The sequence below is a fragment of the Phalaenopsis equestris genome, unplaced genomic scaffold (assembly GCF_001263595.1).
Source record: "Phalaenopsis equestris unplaced genomic scaffold, ASM126359v1 Scaffold000061, whole genome shotgun sequence".
Taxonomy (NCBI): domain Eukaryota; kingdom Viridiplantae; phylum Streptophyta; class Magnoliopsida; order Asparagales; family Orchidaceae; genus Phalaenopsis; species Phalaenopsis equestris.
In genome coordinates, this window is record NW_018164503.1 from 343,583 (window position 1) to 360,214 (window position 16,632).

General features: G+C 34.1%; 2 protein-coding genes across 4 annotated transcripts in view; one reads left to right on the top strand and one right to left on the bottom strand.

Moving 5' to 3' along the window:
- LOC110019557 (uncharacterized protein At5g43822) overlaps window positions 1-2,322 on the top strand; it is a 44,703-nt gene extending 42,381 nt beyond the window's left edge. For both annotated transcript variants that reach the window (XM_020717272.1, XM_020717271.1), the window contains exons 6-7: window positions 1,900-1,964; window positions 2,069-2,322. In XM_020717272.1, the coding sequence (XP_020572931.1) occupies window positions 1,900-1,964; window positions 2,069-2,103 (100 nt within the window). In that variant the 3' untranslated portion in view covers window positions 2,104-2,322. The remainder of the gene's footprint in view (window positions 1-1,899; window positions 1,965-2,068) is intronic.
- A 1,137-nt stretch (window positions 2,323-3,459) lies between these two features.
- The window catches only part of LOC110019575 (protein TONSOKU), a 22,710-nt gene continuing 9,537 nt past the window's right edge, over window positions 3,460-16,632 (bottom strand). For both annotated transcript variants that reach the window (XM_020717303.1, XM_020717302.1), the window contains exons 10-20: window positions 11,520-11,639; window positions 10,884-10,984; window positions 10,662-10,785; window positions 10,423-10,535; window positions 9,861-9,972; window positions 8,245-8,349; window positions 8,105-8,171; window positions 7,907-8,027; window positions 7,648-7,821; window positions 7,188-7,305; window positions 3,460-4,059 (exon numbers count right to left, since the gene is read on the bottom strand). In XM_020717303.1, the coding sequence (XP_020572962.1) occupies window positions 3,620-4,059; window positions 7,188-7,305; window positions 7,648-7,821; window positions 7,907-8,027; window positions 8,105-8,171; window positions 8,245-8,349; window positions 9,861-9,972; window positions 10,423-10,535; window positions 10,662-10,785; window positions 10,884-10,984; window positions 11,520-11,639 (1,595 nt within the window). In that variant the 3' untranslated portion in view covers window positions 3,460-3,619. The remainder of the gene's footprint in view (window positions 4,060-7,187; window positions 7,306-7,647; window positions 7,822-7,906; window positions 8,028-8,104; window positions 8,172-8,244; window positions 8,350-9,860; window positions 9,973-10,422; window positions 10,536-10,661; window positions 10,786-10,883; window positions 10,985-11,519; window positions 11,640-16,632) is intronic.

The following is a 16,632-nucleotide window of genomic DNA, read 5'->3' on the forward strand; positions in this document are numbered from 1 at the left end:
CGAGAGCGGGGCGAAGAAGGGGCCGAATGCCAGGAAGGTGAATGGAACGCTCGAATTGTATATCCAAAAAAGTATCCGTTACAGGTGATTAGGCGGGGAATTAAAAGACTTCCATTCAGGTAGTTGGGTTCAAATGGAAAATTTTAACTCTCAATTAAGATAAAATTAAATGACGAATTTGAAATTCAAAATTAGGCCATATCCAACCCAAGTCAAACTCGAGTTGAACCTGGGTTCAGCCCGGGTCCGCTTAAAAAAATGCATCGATTTACGTGTCATTTGTTTGCGCGCGTAACCCTAGTAATACGGGTGTCCTTCCTAGCTAAAGTTGACGAGTAGCTAAAGTTAACGTTCCGGATGCGTCGGCGCAGTCCGTTTCGTCATTCGGGGTCGTCCGGACGAGTTCGCCGACGGGCGAGTCAAAGCAAGTCAAAGTCGTGTGTGGTGCAGTGATTGCGTGAATTGCGGCGTTCGCGAGTAATCGAGTCACAAAGGGTTCACCTAATGTTGTTTGATCCTATAGGAACTCATTTTCAGGCCCTCTACATGTTGGTCCTTAGCCCTTGCAACTAGAAGTTGAGTGCTTGGAACCATTCATGCGAGTTTTTCACAAAAATGAGTCAAGAAGAGTCTTGAAGTTCTCAGGTGGGCTCCATTGTTAGTACGCTAGGATGGTCAATAAGAACTCCTAAAGATAGATCCTAGGTTCTAAGAGTAGGAGACTAAGACCTCACTAAAAATGAGGTCAACAGTAGTTAATAATTTTTTTCAAAGATAGATATATAAATGATATAAGAGAGTGTACCGTGCATGCAGTGATGATAATGGAAGCCTAAGAGTCAAGAAGGTGCGGCCATCTTAGTGGATATATTGGGAGATGTAAAGTTTTATAACTTGATGGAGTTTGAAGAGATGCTTTATGATTTCTAAGAGTTATTTTGAGGTTCCATGGTTAAATGGCCTGCTGAATAAGTGAATTCAAGAGGGTTTTCAACAAACTAACTAGGGTTTAGAGACAAGGAATGTTCGTGCGATTTGTGTGTATGTGTGTGAGAGAGAGAGAGAGAGGTTGGTGGATGATGAGGATTCGATGTCAAAACTTGATGTGGCGGTCAAATAGTGAGGTGGGGTTAGGGATGAGAGATAAGAAATGTTCATGCCATGCGTGTCAGAAAGAAGATGGTGGATGATGAGGGAAGGTCAAAAGTTGACGTGGAGGTTAAATGGTAGTCAATGATCATAAATGGCTGAAAGGAATTCTAACCAGATTTGGCTTGCGTTCCACATTCCTACTACTTACGCAAGGCCCAAATGACTCAAGACACTAGTACATACTTGATAATAACCAAACAATTTTGTGTGTCTTGATAGGACTCAATGATCGGTAACACACAAAAGTCAAATAAGAATTCATAAGAAAAAGAAAAAAAAATATATCACATGATCTTCTAGTTATATGTAAGAATTAGACTAAATGACTCAATTTTTGGTGATGTAGGAAGTTGCCCTATACCAATATATGGATAGAGCTATAGAAATGGAAGAAATGCTCCGTGAAGGAAGGGATGACTTTTAGATGAGTTCCATACTTGTAATCAATGAATGTGCTTGCCCATTTCTCAATTGATTTCTCAATCTATATTTAATACTCTCGCTCCATTACTAATAATAATGGGGAAAAAAAATCCCATGCTCATCAAATTGTATATTAATATGGTTTAAGAACATTTGATAAGGTACATTGAATAGCTTAAACCACTAGCTAAAAAGTTGATCTGCCATCTTTTTAAGGCACAACAGTGGTGCATGGCATTGGTTTTATTACTATTTGCTCTTTTGATTATAGCAGTTGCACTTGTTGTTTGATCAATTAACAAATGCAAAACTTTGTTTATTCAGCGGCGATGATATAGCTGCATTTAGACAACTGTTGGTCGACCAACCAAACATCTCGAAAGATGAAGGTCTGTAATTTTTTTATTATTATTTTTTTTTTTTTTTTTGTTCAGGATTCAAAAGTGGTCATCTCCCTAATCTTTTTAACTGATATTTATCATTTGTGTTGCAGTTCGAACCATTTTTGAGCTGGTGATGGTCTCATAAGTAAGTGATAACCTGCTTATGTAAATATAATTTTGTTATCTTAGATTGTATGGTTGTGGACTTGAGTGAAAAAGTGACCAAATTCACAAAAGGGATCTGTTTTTCTTCATAGTTTTTGAGGAGAATTAACGGGGATGTTGTTTTGCTAAGGGAAGGGGATTGATGGGAAGATTGTGTTGTCAAGGTTATGAGAAAATAAAGGCTTGATTCCATTCTTAATGTTGGTTTCCATTATTGGCTTTTATGATTGATGTTTTGGTAATTGATGGTATATAGATGGGTGTTTTATTAACAAAAATATTAGCTGTTGGACAGCATGTTTTTATCTTTAAAGAAACTGCATCCTTAAGTTCTTTGGAAAGTGTGCAATTTTTTATTTTTTTTCAATCACCTTTTAAATTTTTTTTAGTTAATTTCTTTTTAAGAACTTTGAGATATTAAAATTTATAGTTATTTTACATGTCATAATAGTTATTAATATTTTTAAAATTAATGAATTAAAAAAAGTATATTTTAAGGAAAAATACAACCCATTTGGCACATCTCAAAGACTTGTCCTTGGAAGAAACAAGCATCTCTTTTGAGGATGGATAAAACTTGTATGTTAATAAAATGATATAAAAAGAAGAATCAAATGAATAACATGTTATTTAAACAAAGCCTTTTGTATTCATTATGGTTGATGAATCAAACAATGATTATTTTTATTTTCCATCTCATTTTAATTTTTTTTGGTAAATAAATTAATTTTGCACCATTCTTTATATATATATTTATTTATTTGTTATATTTCATGGTATGGAGTTGCCTTTCCAAAACATTGAATTTCGTATTAAATAAAAAAATAATTTATTAACATAACAAAAAAAAAAACTGCCAAACTACAGAATCAGAGCTAAAAAACTGCATCTCATATTAAACTAAAAAAGTAGCAGAAATCAATCGTTACAACTATCAACTAACATTACCAAATCAAGCAGACTATTCAGAGACCATCTTCTTAATCAAAATCATAGGACAAGCAGCCACACAGCAGAACAATAAAGCCGTGTCTTCCATGTTTCCTGCTCGAAGAATCCAACACTTTCTTTCAAATCCTCAATCTGCTGCTGCTTCTCATCCGTCTCTCACTGCAGAAAGAAGAGTCGAGCATATCTTCTTGCCCAACTTCTCACGAGCATTTCTTGAGCTTAAAATATCTTATTCTCTGCATTTCCATCTAAAAAGCAAATATTTTGGGCTAGATTTACATACATGCTGCTCGATTCTTATGTATTTACATAATCAAGCACCAAAAATTTCCTCTTGTTAAGTTACCATCACTCAAATGTCGTATCACAACCAAAATTCTGCATGATAAATATTATTTGTTGGGCATTAAAAATAACATAAAAAATTGCATAAATTAAAGACTACAATTATTATGTGTTTGTAAATCATGTCCTTAATTAGGGGTTCATCTCTTTAATTTTCATATTATTTATATGACATTTTGTACATAAATCAAAGCCAGCCATCAATCTTTCCTACAACAGCTTCTAACACCACAGCACCTCCTTCCTACTACACAAAAATGTAAAATTTGATCCTCATTCTGATGTTTGTAAGCCTCAAGGCTGGATCTCGATCTCGCCGAAGACCAGGATGAATACAAGCTCTCAATTGCTTCGCTTGACAATTTGTTCTCGCTCAGATCAAGAAATTGAAGATGCCTGGTTGCATCGATCCCAACCGATAGCTCACTAATCAGCCGAGAGCATATCGAAGGACTCCTATCACTTGCACCATCCTTTGAATCCTTGTCGTCTTCGCTATCGGCAACTTCGAGCTCCCTGCATGTTTCATTAGTACTGCACACTGTAGCAGATTTATTGGACTTGGGATGGTGCTCCAAAGCTCTCTCATTAGCAATATTGGCGTTTCGAGCAAGATGGAGCTCTTCCAAAGATTCATTTCCTGCAAATTACTATGAAGGGTTAGAAGAAAATGGTTGAATTTAGTATGAACTGCATTTTCTTTGTTTGAGGAAAAAAGATGTCAACAAGATGCAAGAAAACACATTAAGTGTAAATAACTTAATTGTTTAGATACTTCTAAGATTTTGAAGAAAAAAACCCCAAATTTTGTTATAACTTCTTAAACTTATGTGATCAATTATGAATGACAGTAAAGTTTTAATGTATTCCTGTTTCAACTAAATTTGAAAGTGAAGAACACAAAGGCCAAAGTAGATTGAGGAAATTTTAAGAAAATCCAAATTTTCATTCAAACCTCTTCAAATAAGAAAAGCATAATTGAAAACTAATATTCCCCTCTACAAATCCCTATTCTTTCAAGATAAACTATAAATATCTCCTATTTGTACAATGGCATGGCTGAATCAGGACTTTAAGAGCATAAGGTTCAATCTGATCCTACCAAGCCCCGAACTAGCTAATTTTGACTAGAGCCCCAAAAAATTGATATTTTGGACTTTCAATCTCACCCAAGTTGTTATTATATACAACCCTATACACTACCTACGTTATACATGCTTGCATAAAACAAAGACATGTGCATATATATAATGACCCAATTGTATGCCAAGTTAGAACAATCCCAACCTGGCATTTTCTAAAGCTCAACTCAACCAAGTAAAGCTCATTATTTTCAAGCAACCTTCCACATTCAACTAAAATTTGAGTAATAAGTAGGATATATATTTTTGAGTAATGACTCAAAACTATAGATATAAATTATCAAGGGTATGAATTAATAAAATTTTAATGATTCAATTTGAACAAGTAAATTGAACAACATGGCAAAAACTACAACATGAATTTGCTTGATGATTTGATTGAAACAGCGATTCGTACTTAAAAAATTATTGATTCCAGATTATTCCTAATCATACAAATAAGAGTGTTGGGATTCATGTTTTCACAATCTCTATGCAATGGTCGCAAAAGATGTTCCTTACAATCTACACTTTTAGATTGTCTCAAGATCCATAGTAATCATTCAATTAAGTTTAAAGAAATCGATAACTAATCTCGAAGACTCTTTCTAAATATGACGATCAAACTTGGATGACAACAATACTAATATCAAATATTAAAGACAGCTCATCTGCCCATTCCCTTGATGAATTTTTTAGTTATCAAGTACTTAGAATTTGGGGATACTATAAATACAATGAAAATAAAATATTATGCCTTAAGAATTAAGGAGATTATTTTCTTGCATTTGTTCGGCACTAATAAAAATTTAAAATAAAAATGAAAATAGAATAAAGCTAGGTCACCAAAAAGGTTTGGGGGTTAATGCTTCTAACTAGGAGAGACGTGATAGTGTGCCAAGCTTTAAAATTGATTTAGGTTGGGTTTGAGGTTCTGGATTGTGTATTGCAAGACAATGGTGCCAAGTTTTGAAGTTGAATGAGACTTTGGTTTAGGTTGAGATGCTAGGTCTCAAGTATGAGATTGAAGGCATGGAATAGCATCAACCGTATCAACTAAGACCCAAAAGAAGAGAAAATCAAGACGAGAGATAGTCAGGGTAGGAAATCATGAGGAGATTGATGGCATTTGAATCAGAAAAACTCGATGTAGAGCTCACTTTCATTCAAATTCCTCATACAAATACTTTTGATTTCCTCTTTAAACCAATCAAAAACTTGAATTTTCAAAAATCAAATACTTAAAATGCAATTCCTCCAAACAAACAACTCCAACAACTCCGAAGGGAGAAACAATCACGCAACAATATTAAATAAGTGTTTGTATCCTCAAACTTTCAATCAACCAAAGGACTAAAATGAGCCCAATCAAGAGGGCATTTTCATTCAGAACAAATCTCAGAGATAAAATTATCAAGACATCAAAACTTTGGATTAGTCCCACTTCAAACATTTTAAAAATATGTTGACGTAGGCATTTGAGGCAAAAATGGGATCGACAAAAAATGAGGAATGGGAAGGTGAAGATAAGCAATTTAAATAGCAAGAATTCAAATAATGAAATATGCAAATAACAACATAGATTTATGAGAAAAAGCACTACCTTCTGTAGATAAAGCCACAACCATAACAAAAGATAATTAGACAAACTGGCAATAAGTAATATATTGACAATAAAAAGAATGTGACCTTCAAGGTATTGCATGAGAAGACTACATTTCGTGTCATGAAAACTTATTATATAAGAAGCCTTCGTGATAAATAATTTCTAATAAAAATGTTTTAAAATCTTAGGACGATAGAAGGGCGCTTCCATAGCATAACATATCAAGGAGTCCAAAATAATCATAAGTTAGTTGAACTTAGTTGATATCAACATTGAGGATGAAATTGTGCTTTGAGCTTATTATCAATGTTTTTGGAAAGTAAGTGCAGAAGTATAACGATGATAAATAGATCTTGGGAGTCCACTAAGTTGAAACTCAAAGATATGCATGCCTTCATCATAAGTGAGGATATTAAGAGACTAGAGTTAAGTAAAAGCTCTTCTTTTAATGCTTTGAACCATTATCCAGAGTGAGAATTGCAAAAACTAACAGCATGTGTAGCTGTTAAAATTGAAATTTCAAATAATAAAAAGGGAAGGAGGAGGCTAGCGGGCGCACATGTTGGAGAAAATGGAGAGGAAAATGCATTTTAATTTACTTTGGTGGGAGAGACCGTGGCTTTAGCTCTTAGTCCTTGTAATAAGGACTTTCTTGAATGTTCCTTGGCAATCTCTTTAAGCGTGTGTATGGAGGAAACAAATAAATAATATGTATGGCATCCTATAAATCTCTTTGAGTTTGAATCATTTATAGCACACAACACATACCAAAAAAGTATGGCATGAAAATGAGCTAACGATATTACTCATCAGAAATATACGCAATGATCATGCAAAAAATAAAATTCGATGAGCCATTATTGCATTTGTTATTACTCCATGAAAATGAGCTAACGTTAATTTAATAAGTAGTACTAATCTCAACCAAACAGGTGAAGTGATTAAAATCAAACATTTTATTATCCTGATACGAGATCAATGGCCTAATTTTGTATTATTCGTGCATTTTCTTGGATAATGACATGTTCTTACTCCACAGACCTGCTAAAGCAATGACAATTCGAAGTATTCCACTGAGCCCAAGATGGCATCTGTCCAGAATAAGAGATTTGACACTGCATTGTGGATCCAAAAGCATGCATTCCAATGCATAACAACCCTGCGATGCATTTCAACCTCAAAATAAGTATATGATTAAAATCATGCAGACCAAACAATTCTTATAAATTAACATATCTAACACCTAATCTTTCATATTTACATGCATAACACCCAAATCTTTGACATCACATAAAAAATACCGCTATCATTAATTTTTTAAAAGTAAAATAAACATATTCATGCATATTTTTTTAATACCAATGTGTTAGAATTGTAAATATCAAACCTTAGGTCTTAGATAAGTAAATGCATAAGAATTGTGTGGTATGTATCAAAATTTCCCGAAAATTAAACATAATAAAAAAAACAAAATCGGCTTTTCAAATGAAAGAGAAGAAACCTCATCACCAATGGAATTTCCTCTAAGGTTCAGCTCTACAATACCATCAATCCGAACAATATTTGCACAAATGCTGCCAATAACATCAGAGGTGATACCACAGGTAGCCAGATCCAACTTCTCCAACTCTTTTGCTCCACAACTTAATACTTCAGTTAACCTCACTGCCCCATCCTACATTACAGAAAATAGATACTTATGTATTTTTAAGGGAGAAATTTTTTAATATTAAGGGAGTTGACAAATTCATTTCACTCACAGCTCCTATACAGGTCTCTCCAAGAAACAAAGCAGATAGACTGGATGACTTAGGCAGTTGGCAAAGCCCTTCTACTGCAGTCTTGTTTAACTTTATACCAGTAAGACTTAGTTCTGAGAAACTGTAAACCAAGTATTTAAAAAAAAAATCCCATTTTGTGATAAATTAGCGATCTACAAAGGTCTTTTAGATGTATACCGTTTCAAAGATAACAGTTTGGATAGCAGATTCACCATTGTATTTCCAGAGATGGGATTATTCTTTCCTATAAGACTCATAGATTTGAGGAAATAATTGGATAAAATAAATTGAAAAACAAAAAAAAATTTAAGGAGTACCTATCGAAAGATGTGAAAGGATAGATCCATCATGCAAGAAGTCTGAGAGCTTCTGAATTGTTCTAGATGTTAGAGAGCATTGTTCTATATTTAGGTTGTAGAGTGCTACAAAATAATACATGAAACTAAGATAAGATGATAATTTTCAAAGGTAGACATTTATGCCAAATAGTTTGCTACATATACTGATCAGAATTAAAAAAAGGATTCATATTAATATGATTAGTTAGGTGCTAATACTTTATTTGATCTAGATACATTAGCATTCATCTTTTTTATAATATAATTAGCAAAATTAATCACAGGAAAACATAAAATTGACACTCAGTCAAAAACTGTAATATGAAGCCAAACAAGCTAAAAATATTATTACATCGAATTCAAATCCAGTTGCATGTAATTGAGGATTTCAAATCATTTAGCGGGTAAGACTTTATCATAAACATGAAGAATCAAAACATCTGCATAACGATGTATGAGAACAATGCAAAGATCCAGATGACATTATACAAAGGGTCTGTTTGGGGCAGTTGCGACTTAGCTTATCCAGCTTATACAGATAAGTAGCTTATCCTGATAAGCTGCTGATCAGACTTATCCAGCTTATACAGATAAGCAGCTTATCCTGATAAGCTGCTGATCAGGACCGGTTGCTTGGTTTGTGTGTTTGAAAAACAGCTGTATTGCAGTCTGGTTGTTTGGTTTGTGTGTTTGAAAAACAGCTGTATTGCAGCAAATGACCAGTCTGCCCCTGTTTTGAAAAAGCTATTTAACTTTTTGGTTAGTGTGTTTTTGCAAACGCAGTAATGATGTTTACCTCTAATTTCTCGATCCACCAATCTTGCGAGCAGGGTGGTCAAAGAACTACAAGCGTTTATTTAAGATAAAATATTCATTAATTACAGAACTTTTGATAAAGAAAAAAAGTGTGAATGTATCTTTACTACCAAACCAATCAAGGATACTAAATTGCTTCAAATTTAAAAGTACGATGACAGAAAAAAGTTGTGTACATATAACAATGAACGATACTGCTACTTTGGAATGATTACAAAGAAAAAAATTGTTTATCTAATATAGCATAGCTGAAAGTTGTCAAAATTTGAGATTAGCTTCGTTCTAGTTCAAATAAACACCGTAGGGAGAGGCGAGGGTAAGAGGTAAGAGGCGAGGGTAAGAGGTAAGAGGCGAGGGCGAGAGGAGTCAAGCCAGAGACGACAGAAGGGCACCAGAGGAAAAAAACACCCGAACGCTTCTTCAAGACACGGGCCACGGGGTCTCTCCCACGTCCGCGTCTATTAAATAAATGAAAACGACGTTTTTTATTAAGCTCCCGGAACGCACAAAACAAATGAGACGGCAGCGCAGCGTTTTGAAAACGCCGCCCACTGCTATAAGCTCGAGACGGCAGCGTTTTGAAAACGCCGCCCACTGCTATAAGCTGCCCCAAATGGGGCCTAAGTCTCTTCAAATTTGTCAGATTTTAAAAATTTTCAGTCAATTATAAGAACCAGCGTACCTTGCAGCGCCCAGGTCTCATAACAGATTGGCTATTTCAATATAAATCCAAAAATATTGAAGCAAACAACAGCTTGAAAAATTAGTTTTCTTCAAACCTTTGCAATTTTCAAGGATGGTGGAAAGGTATGAACTGCAGGCATCAGTGAGACGGTTTTGAGCTAGATTAAGCACTTCAAGGCGTTTGAACATGACAGGGCATTCACATATCTGTTCATAAAGGCAAAGTTTTCTCAGGAAAAGGAAAAAGCATTATACATAGCACACAATTCTTATGTATTTAAATATCTCACACCTAAAAATTCAAATTCACGCACATACCATTCAAATCTTTTAATATCACATAAAAAATAGCATTATCATTACTTTAAGTGAAATACACATTTTCATGCATAAGGTAAAACACCAAAGTGATGTGTGTCAAGATGAAAGTTTAAATGTGAGATATGTAAATACATAAGAATAGTGTGCAACGTATGTAAATTTCCCAAAAAATTAACATAAAATTTAAACTTAGTGTAGTTTTGTTACAAAAAAAGTATTAAATAAAATAATAAATTTGACAGCTTAGTTGACTTTATATGTATATATGTATGTATGTATGTATGTATGTATATATGTATATATATATATAAAAGAATATGACTGTAACATAAGAACCTGGAATAAAGCGGTTGGACCAAACCGATTGCAATGCAAATCCAGAGTTAGACCACCATATTTTTGGTTTGAAGATGTAAATATTTGTTGGATTTTCTCCATTGTCTCGTTTCCTGCAAGGCCAAAAAATAACTATGGCAGCAGAACACAAAGTCATAAATAAGATAATGGGCAATAACATAATATGAAACCAGTTATGAAATTTTATACACTAGCAAAGTTAAATTAGAGAATCATACCTAGAGAATTATGAGAAATGTCTAACAGTGCAACTGATTTGTGGGCCTCAAGAGCATGCAAAAAGGATAGTATTGATGCATCCTGTAAGGCGCAATCTGATACAATGACTTCATCCTCTGAAACCTAATTCAAGATAAAAAAGCCACTACTTTTTTCACAATTGTACTAACTAATTCAAAATCCTTCTAAAAGGAAACATCTAAAAATCCTTATCTACATACCTCCAAATTGAACAATTTTTTCAGCAACCTATTACTAGTAGCCTCAGTCAACTTATCGCAGAAGTCCATATACAACTTCATAAGGCGTTTTGGAACCCATTCTATATAAGAAAAAGTGAACATCATCTAAACCAAAAATGCATATGCCAAGAAGAAATTAAATTGAGTGGAATTGCTCTAGAAAGAAAGATAACACCTCATAAATGCTTCATAATATTTTTCATATAAATTTTAATTTCATTAACTTTTGATTTTGAATTACCAATAAAAAAAGTAAGTGTTCATTTAATTGTTCAATCAATTACTCACGCAATTTACTAATAAATGGTCATCACAATGTAATACAACATTCCTCTAATCTATCTTAGGTTGTTCAAATCAAATGAATATCATTAAAAAGTTTGCATTTTTGTTTAACATAACTACAATGATTGACATTCAGAAAGCATTTTGGCACCCATTCTATGAAAGAGAAAAGAGAGCATCATCTAAACCAAAAAAATCAAGTAGAAAAAACAAGTGAACATCTTTCTTTTTGAAGTTTTGTGGTTAGTGATCGAGATTCAGGAGAGAGTATGAAGGGTAATGTAACAAGTATCAATATTCAAAAGAATAGTTGATGCTATAAATTCTCACCTCCTATAACAACTTCAATGTATACCTTTTGAGAAAGTAGGTTTCTCATATCTTCAATTGTCTCTTGAGAGCGTAGAATTTTCCCAGAACAGACCAACCGGTGAATCACAGGAACAAGACCTAAATACTAAATTTCAATTAGTGAAATAAAATAATGTTCTTGCATCATGTTCTAAAAAGAAAAACCATAAAAACATAAGCATGAAATCTATATTTAAAATTCAACCCAAAATAATTTAGGTATTAAAAATAAACCACATTCGCTAATAATTTCCTTATAATGTATGTCATCATTTAAATTTAATTTTGCTTCCTTCTAATATTTAAAATATAGTAAACATATTGAACCTCCAATTTTAAAATGCTCATTTATTTTCTCCACTCTTCAATACCTCCATTTTCAAGGCAAATCTCTTCAAGCTCCTCTAGCAATGATGAGTGTTAAAAAATGAAACCGTAACCAACGAGAATTTTACCTAAATCATTTCCATTAAAAAATATGAATATATATATTAAAGCGCTTCGATATAATTATACTTAACAATTTCATGTCAATAAGGACTTAATAACCCTTTAGTCTAGTAATTAGCCTAATTGTGATGATATCATATTACAAATATGGTTTAAATTTGCATGTACTCTAATAACTAACTTTATAAGTTCCAAACAATATGGTGCACTTGAAAGAGCATGAATCCCAATGTTAGGAAGGTCGACTTTAAATTACCCCTTTTAACAACCTACCCACACAAGTCTAACAAAATTTCTTAAACAATGCATGATTGTTATTGGTAAGGATCCATCAGTCGGGTAAGGTCAACCACCTTTATTGACTAACGCATTACCAACGACGTAGTAGTTGGGTTTTAGTTTCCCACCGTGAGGTTGCGGGTTTGAATCGTGCATATTGCCCTTTAGGCTCACCTTCCCCCCTCCTTCCCACCAAAAAAAACCTACCTATATTGACTGAGTAGAAAATAATAATAATAAAGTGATGGAATCATATGATTTGAATTGGGTTTGTCATCATTAACTCTAAACTAACAGCAATATAGTCTTCTCAAATCAAAATGTTATTACTAAAATAATGCACAACAGAGTTCATCCAATAGCCTTAATAAAGAATGCTCACACATAATCGAGAAAGCTAATTAATCACAAAACTTTGTGCCTCTAGAAAACCTCAGACCATATAATAAAATTCATAGAGGGCAAAATATTAGATAGCATCTTATCTAAAATATTCAATCTGCCTTATAAAATACTTACCAAGATATCAACATAAATCAAATTCAAAACATTTGAAATATACAACCTAGGGTGATCTTTTAGAGCCCATAGACCTTAAAATGGCAGATGAAAAAAAATGCATGATCGTTATAAGGACCGCTAAGAAAAATTGAGTTGATCCATTCATTGGAATTGAAGCTAGACCGAGACAATATATGAGGTAGTGCATAAAACCCGTGGAAGCCACTATGAGTGGTCGGGTAGATCGTTCCATTAAAGGTGTGGAAAAAATGTAATGATAGATGAAGCAGCGTACAAAAGGTTATAAAATTCATTAAAGATTATCAAGTTAGTTTTTTAGAGATGAAGATAGCATGTTGGGCTAGGGAGCATAGTAAGGTTGTAGGTGTCACTAAGAATGTTTGAGTGGATCCTATCCTAGTATATAAAAAAAACAATGAGATAAGAAGAGTTGTGAGGTGGGTCTTAAAAGAAACGTTACGATGCACACAAACTTACAACATAGGTTTAAAAGTGGTAATAATTATGGCACAAACATGTTTGTAACATAGGTCTTAAAGGAGATGACAACAATCCACATGCAATTTTGAAATAGGTCTTCGAGAAAATAGATTTTCCACTAGCTCCGGGCTAACTAAAGTTATAGAAATTCTACATCCCATTGAATATAGTTGCTTGTAAGAGTTCCCCTAGTATCAACCTTCTATAGGCTTGGAAAATGTTACAACTCCGTAATGATGGTTGGTCATAAGATTCCCCTTCGCATAAAGGGCTGTGAGATAAGAAAATTCAACAACCACTTAACAATAATTGCACTAAAAATTTCTCATTAACTCCAACTTCCTCCATACTTAATAATAAAAAAAACTCTTTGACAATAGCGGCTCGTGTGATTTCCAAAGCTTGGGCTTGAAAAACCTTGTATTTCCCTAATAACAATTACTCACGAGATTTATCCCTAACAACAGGTTGCCAGAGTTCAGAAAATCCTATATATCCTTATGAAAATTTCTCATAAGATTTCTCATTCGTGGAAGGGCGTTAGGTTTGAAATATCCTACAACACCTCAATGAGAACAACTTGTAGGATTACCCTTGACTTAAGGCTACCCAAGCTTGGACAACCATACAAGCCTATGATGAGAGTCACTTGTAGGATTTATCCTAGCTCTGGGCTAAAGTGATATGGCTTTATGGTCATGAATGATGTGACCATAGATGATCAAGAAGGCAATTGAGAGTCACACCATCCTAGTGGAGAAGACTAAACTTGGGGTAACGATTGAAGTAAGAAAGTTGTGATGGAAAATAGAGATAGCGTAGACGATTCTCCTAAAGGTGAAGCTGAAACAATTTTAAGGTAATAGATGAATGTTCGCTTCATCTCTTTCAGGTGGAGAAAACATAACCCGAAGGGAGTGAGTGAGACAATACAGGAAAGTTGGTGAGGTGTCTGAGACTAGGAGGGTTGCTCATCTTGTGGCTATTGAGATGACTTGAACAAAAAGCTAAGGATGAGGCAATCCACGAAGGTTGTGTGAGCTATTGAAGATGCTTGGGTCATGATTCCACTTAGAGATTAAGGAGACTGCCTGAACATGCGAATGTATAATGTGGGGATGCCACTATGGAGTCAATTAGCCCTCTAAAGGATGTGATAATCACAAATTGCAGAAGTGCAAGCTCATAAGAACTCAAAGGTTTAGTATGCTACTATTAAAAAAAAAATGTTAAAGCCGAGAATAATAAGTGAGGCAAAGGGAAATAATGTATACATGAATTCTTGAATGTGCATGTTAAAGGAGTCGCCCCCTTATGGTAAAGGTGGGAAATGTAATGTACTTGCTCGCATAGATGTTACCCTACCACCCAGATAATTATGAATATTAGATCGCTAATCAATGTGCCGACGGGAGAATATCGGTTATGGATGTGTTAGGCTATCTTTTGGCGACAGTCCTAAGATAAATGTAAATGGTAATAACACGAAATAAAAGTAAAATTAAAAATTAAACTTTAAAGAATACCGTAAAAGTTAATGCATATCAAAGTTTAATTATATTTTCATTGAAAAAATATCATAGACACATATTAAATTATTATAAGATCGTGATAGAAATAGAATAATAGAAACCTTAATTTCACTGTCCGCCCGCCTTAATTAATTTTTAAACACTAGTTGGATCATGAAAGAAAGCTTGACTGGGGAGGGGAGCTCTTGCGCGTGACAGTAGTCCTGGATTGTATTTAACCGTCTAATAATAAGGAAAAGAAATACAAGAGTGAGAGACGCACATCTCAGCAGAATTGAGGCAAGGCGTGTCTTAAGGCAAGCCTCAACTAATGTGAGATGTATGTCTCAAAGTATTTTTCTTCGAAACTGCACTAAGGCGTGCAATTGATTGTGCAATTTTTAAACTGTGGAGAGGGATAAAAAGATATGAAATATTTGGTCTCAATAAGAAAATAGGAAATAGAATGACATGAAATAATATGACATTTTTTTAGGGGATTTTCATATATGTACAATTTATTTCCTACAGATAGGAGAGTCATCATAAAAAATGACATGTTTGCGAAAAACATGTAGAAAGATGAAAATAATTGGCATTTAACTAATATATGAGAAAAAAACTTAAATCCAAACCTAGACAAAGAAAGTTGTAGCAAGAACAGGAAAAGAGATAGTGTGAGCTTCTAAGAAAGGCATCTGATAGTCTTTTATCAATCTACCCTTGTCAAAAAAAAATTAAAAAATTAAAAAAACATATTGTCGTTCTCTTCCAACAAAAAAAGTAACGGATTCAAAGAGAGAAGTAGGAGTAGACAAAATTTAATTAGTTGTGAAAGCATAATGAGCAATAAAGAGACAATATTCTAGAGAATGATTAGTGCAGTTGCAATGCACATAGTGAGAGCAAAGATTGCGTTCACGACCATGGCCATCCCTAATCTAGTCACCACAATTACGACTCCCCTTGCCATCTATAAAGCCAATAATGATAGCAAATAAATCAAGAGTTATAGTGTGAGGGTTGGAGAGGTTCTGCGAAGAAGTGTGAGTGAGGCACTTAAGGGTGAGCATGTATAGGTGAGAGTGTGATGGCAGCACAAGTGAGTCTGAGTAGATGACAAACATGTGCAACAGGAGGTGAATTGAGCATGGATGCAACAACGCAAAGCACAATAGAGTAATCCCAAAAGAAGGTGCTGCAAGCATTAAGGAAAAGCTAAAGAAGGTTAGCAATCACAATAAGCGCAATGAAGCAATCTTGTGGTATTGTCGATTAGGACTGCACATGCAAGCACGAGCTAGGGCAAGAATATCGAGTGTTGGGTTGAGAGACGAAATAAGGGTCATGGAAGGCAGCTTGGGCAATAGCAAACCTTGCGCTAAATTCGATACCATGCAAGAAAAAAATATATGATGAATTTTATTTACTAAAGAATCTCTCTATTTTTATTAGGGATGTGAGTACAAACAACATTACAGTGGGATGTGAGTACAAATGACATTACAGTGAAATCAAACTACAAAACTCACTATATAAATATATATATATATATATATATATGCGCCGCGTACTCAGATTAGTTGGTCGAGCACCTGCTTGTCAATTGTAAGTCTTCTCTGGTCTGGAGTTCGAATCCCCCCGAGTGTAGGGCTTGGTACTCAAATTGTTAGGCGCATGAGAGGGCAGAGCTCGTATCATAACCTACGACCATTCCTTTCCATAAATAAATAAATAAATAAATAAATATATACATGTACATATATATATATATATATATAAATATACATATATATATATATATATATATAAGTGAAGATGCTGGCGGCTGGGGGGGGAGGTTTTTCAGG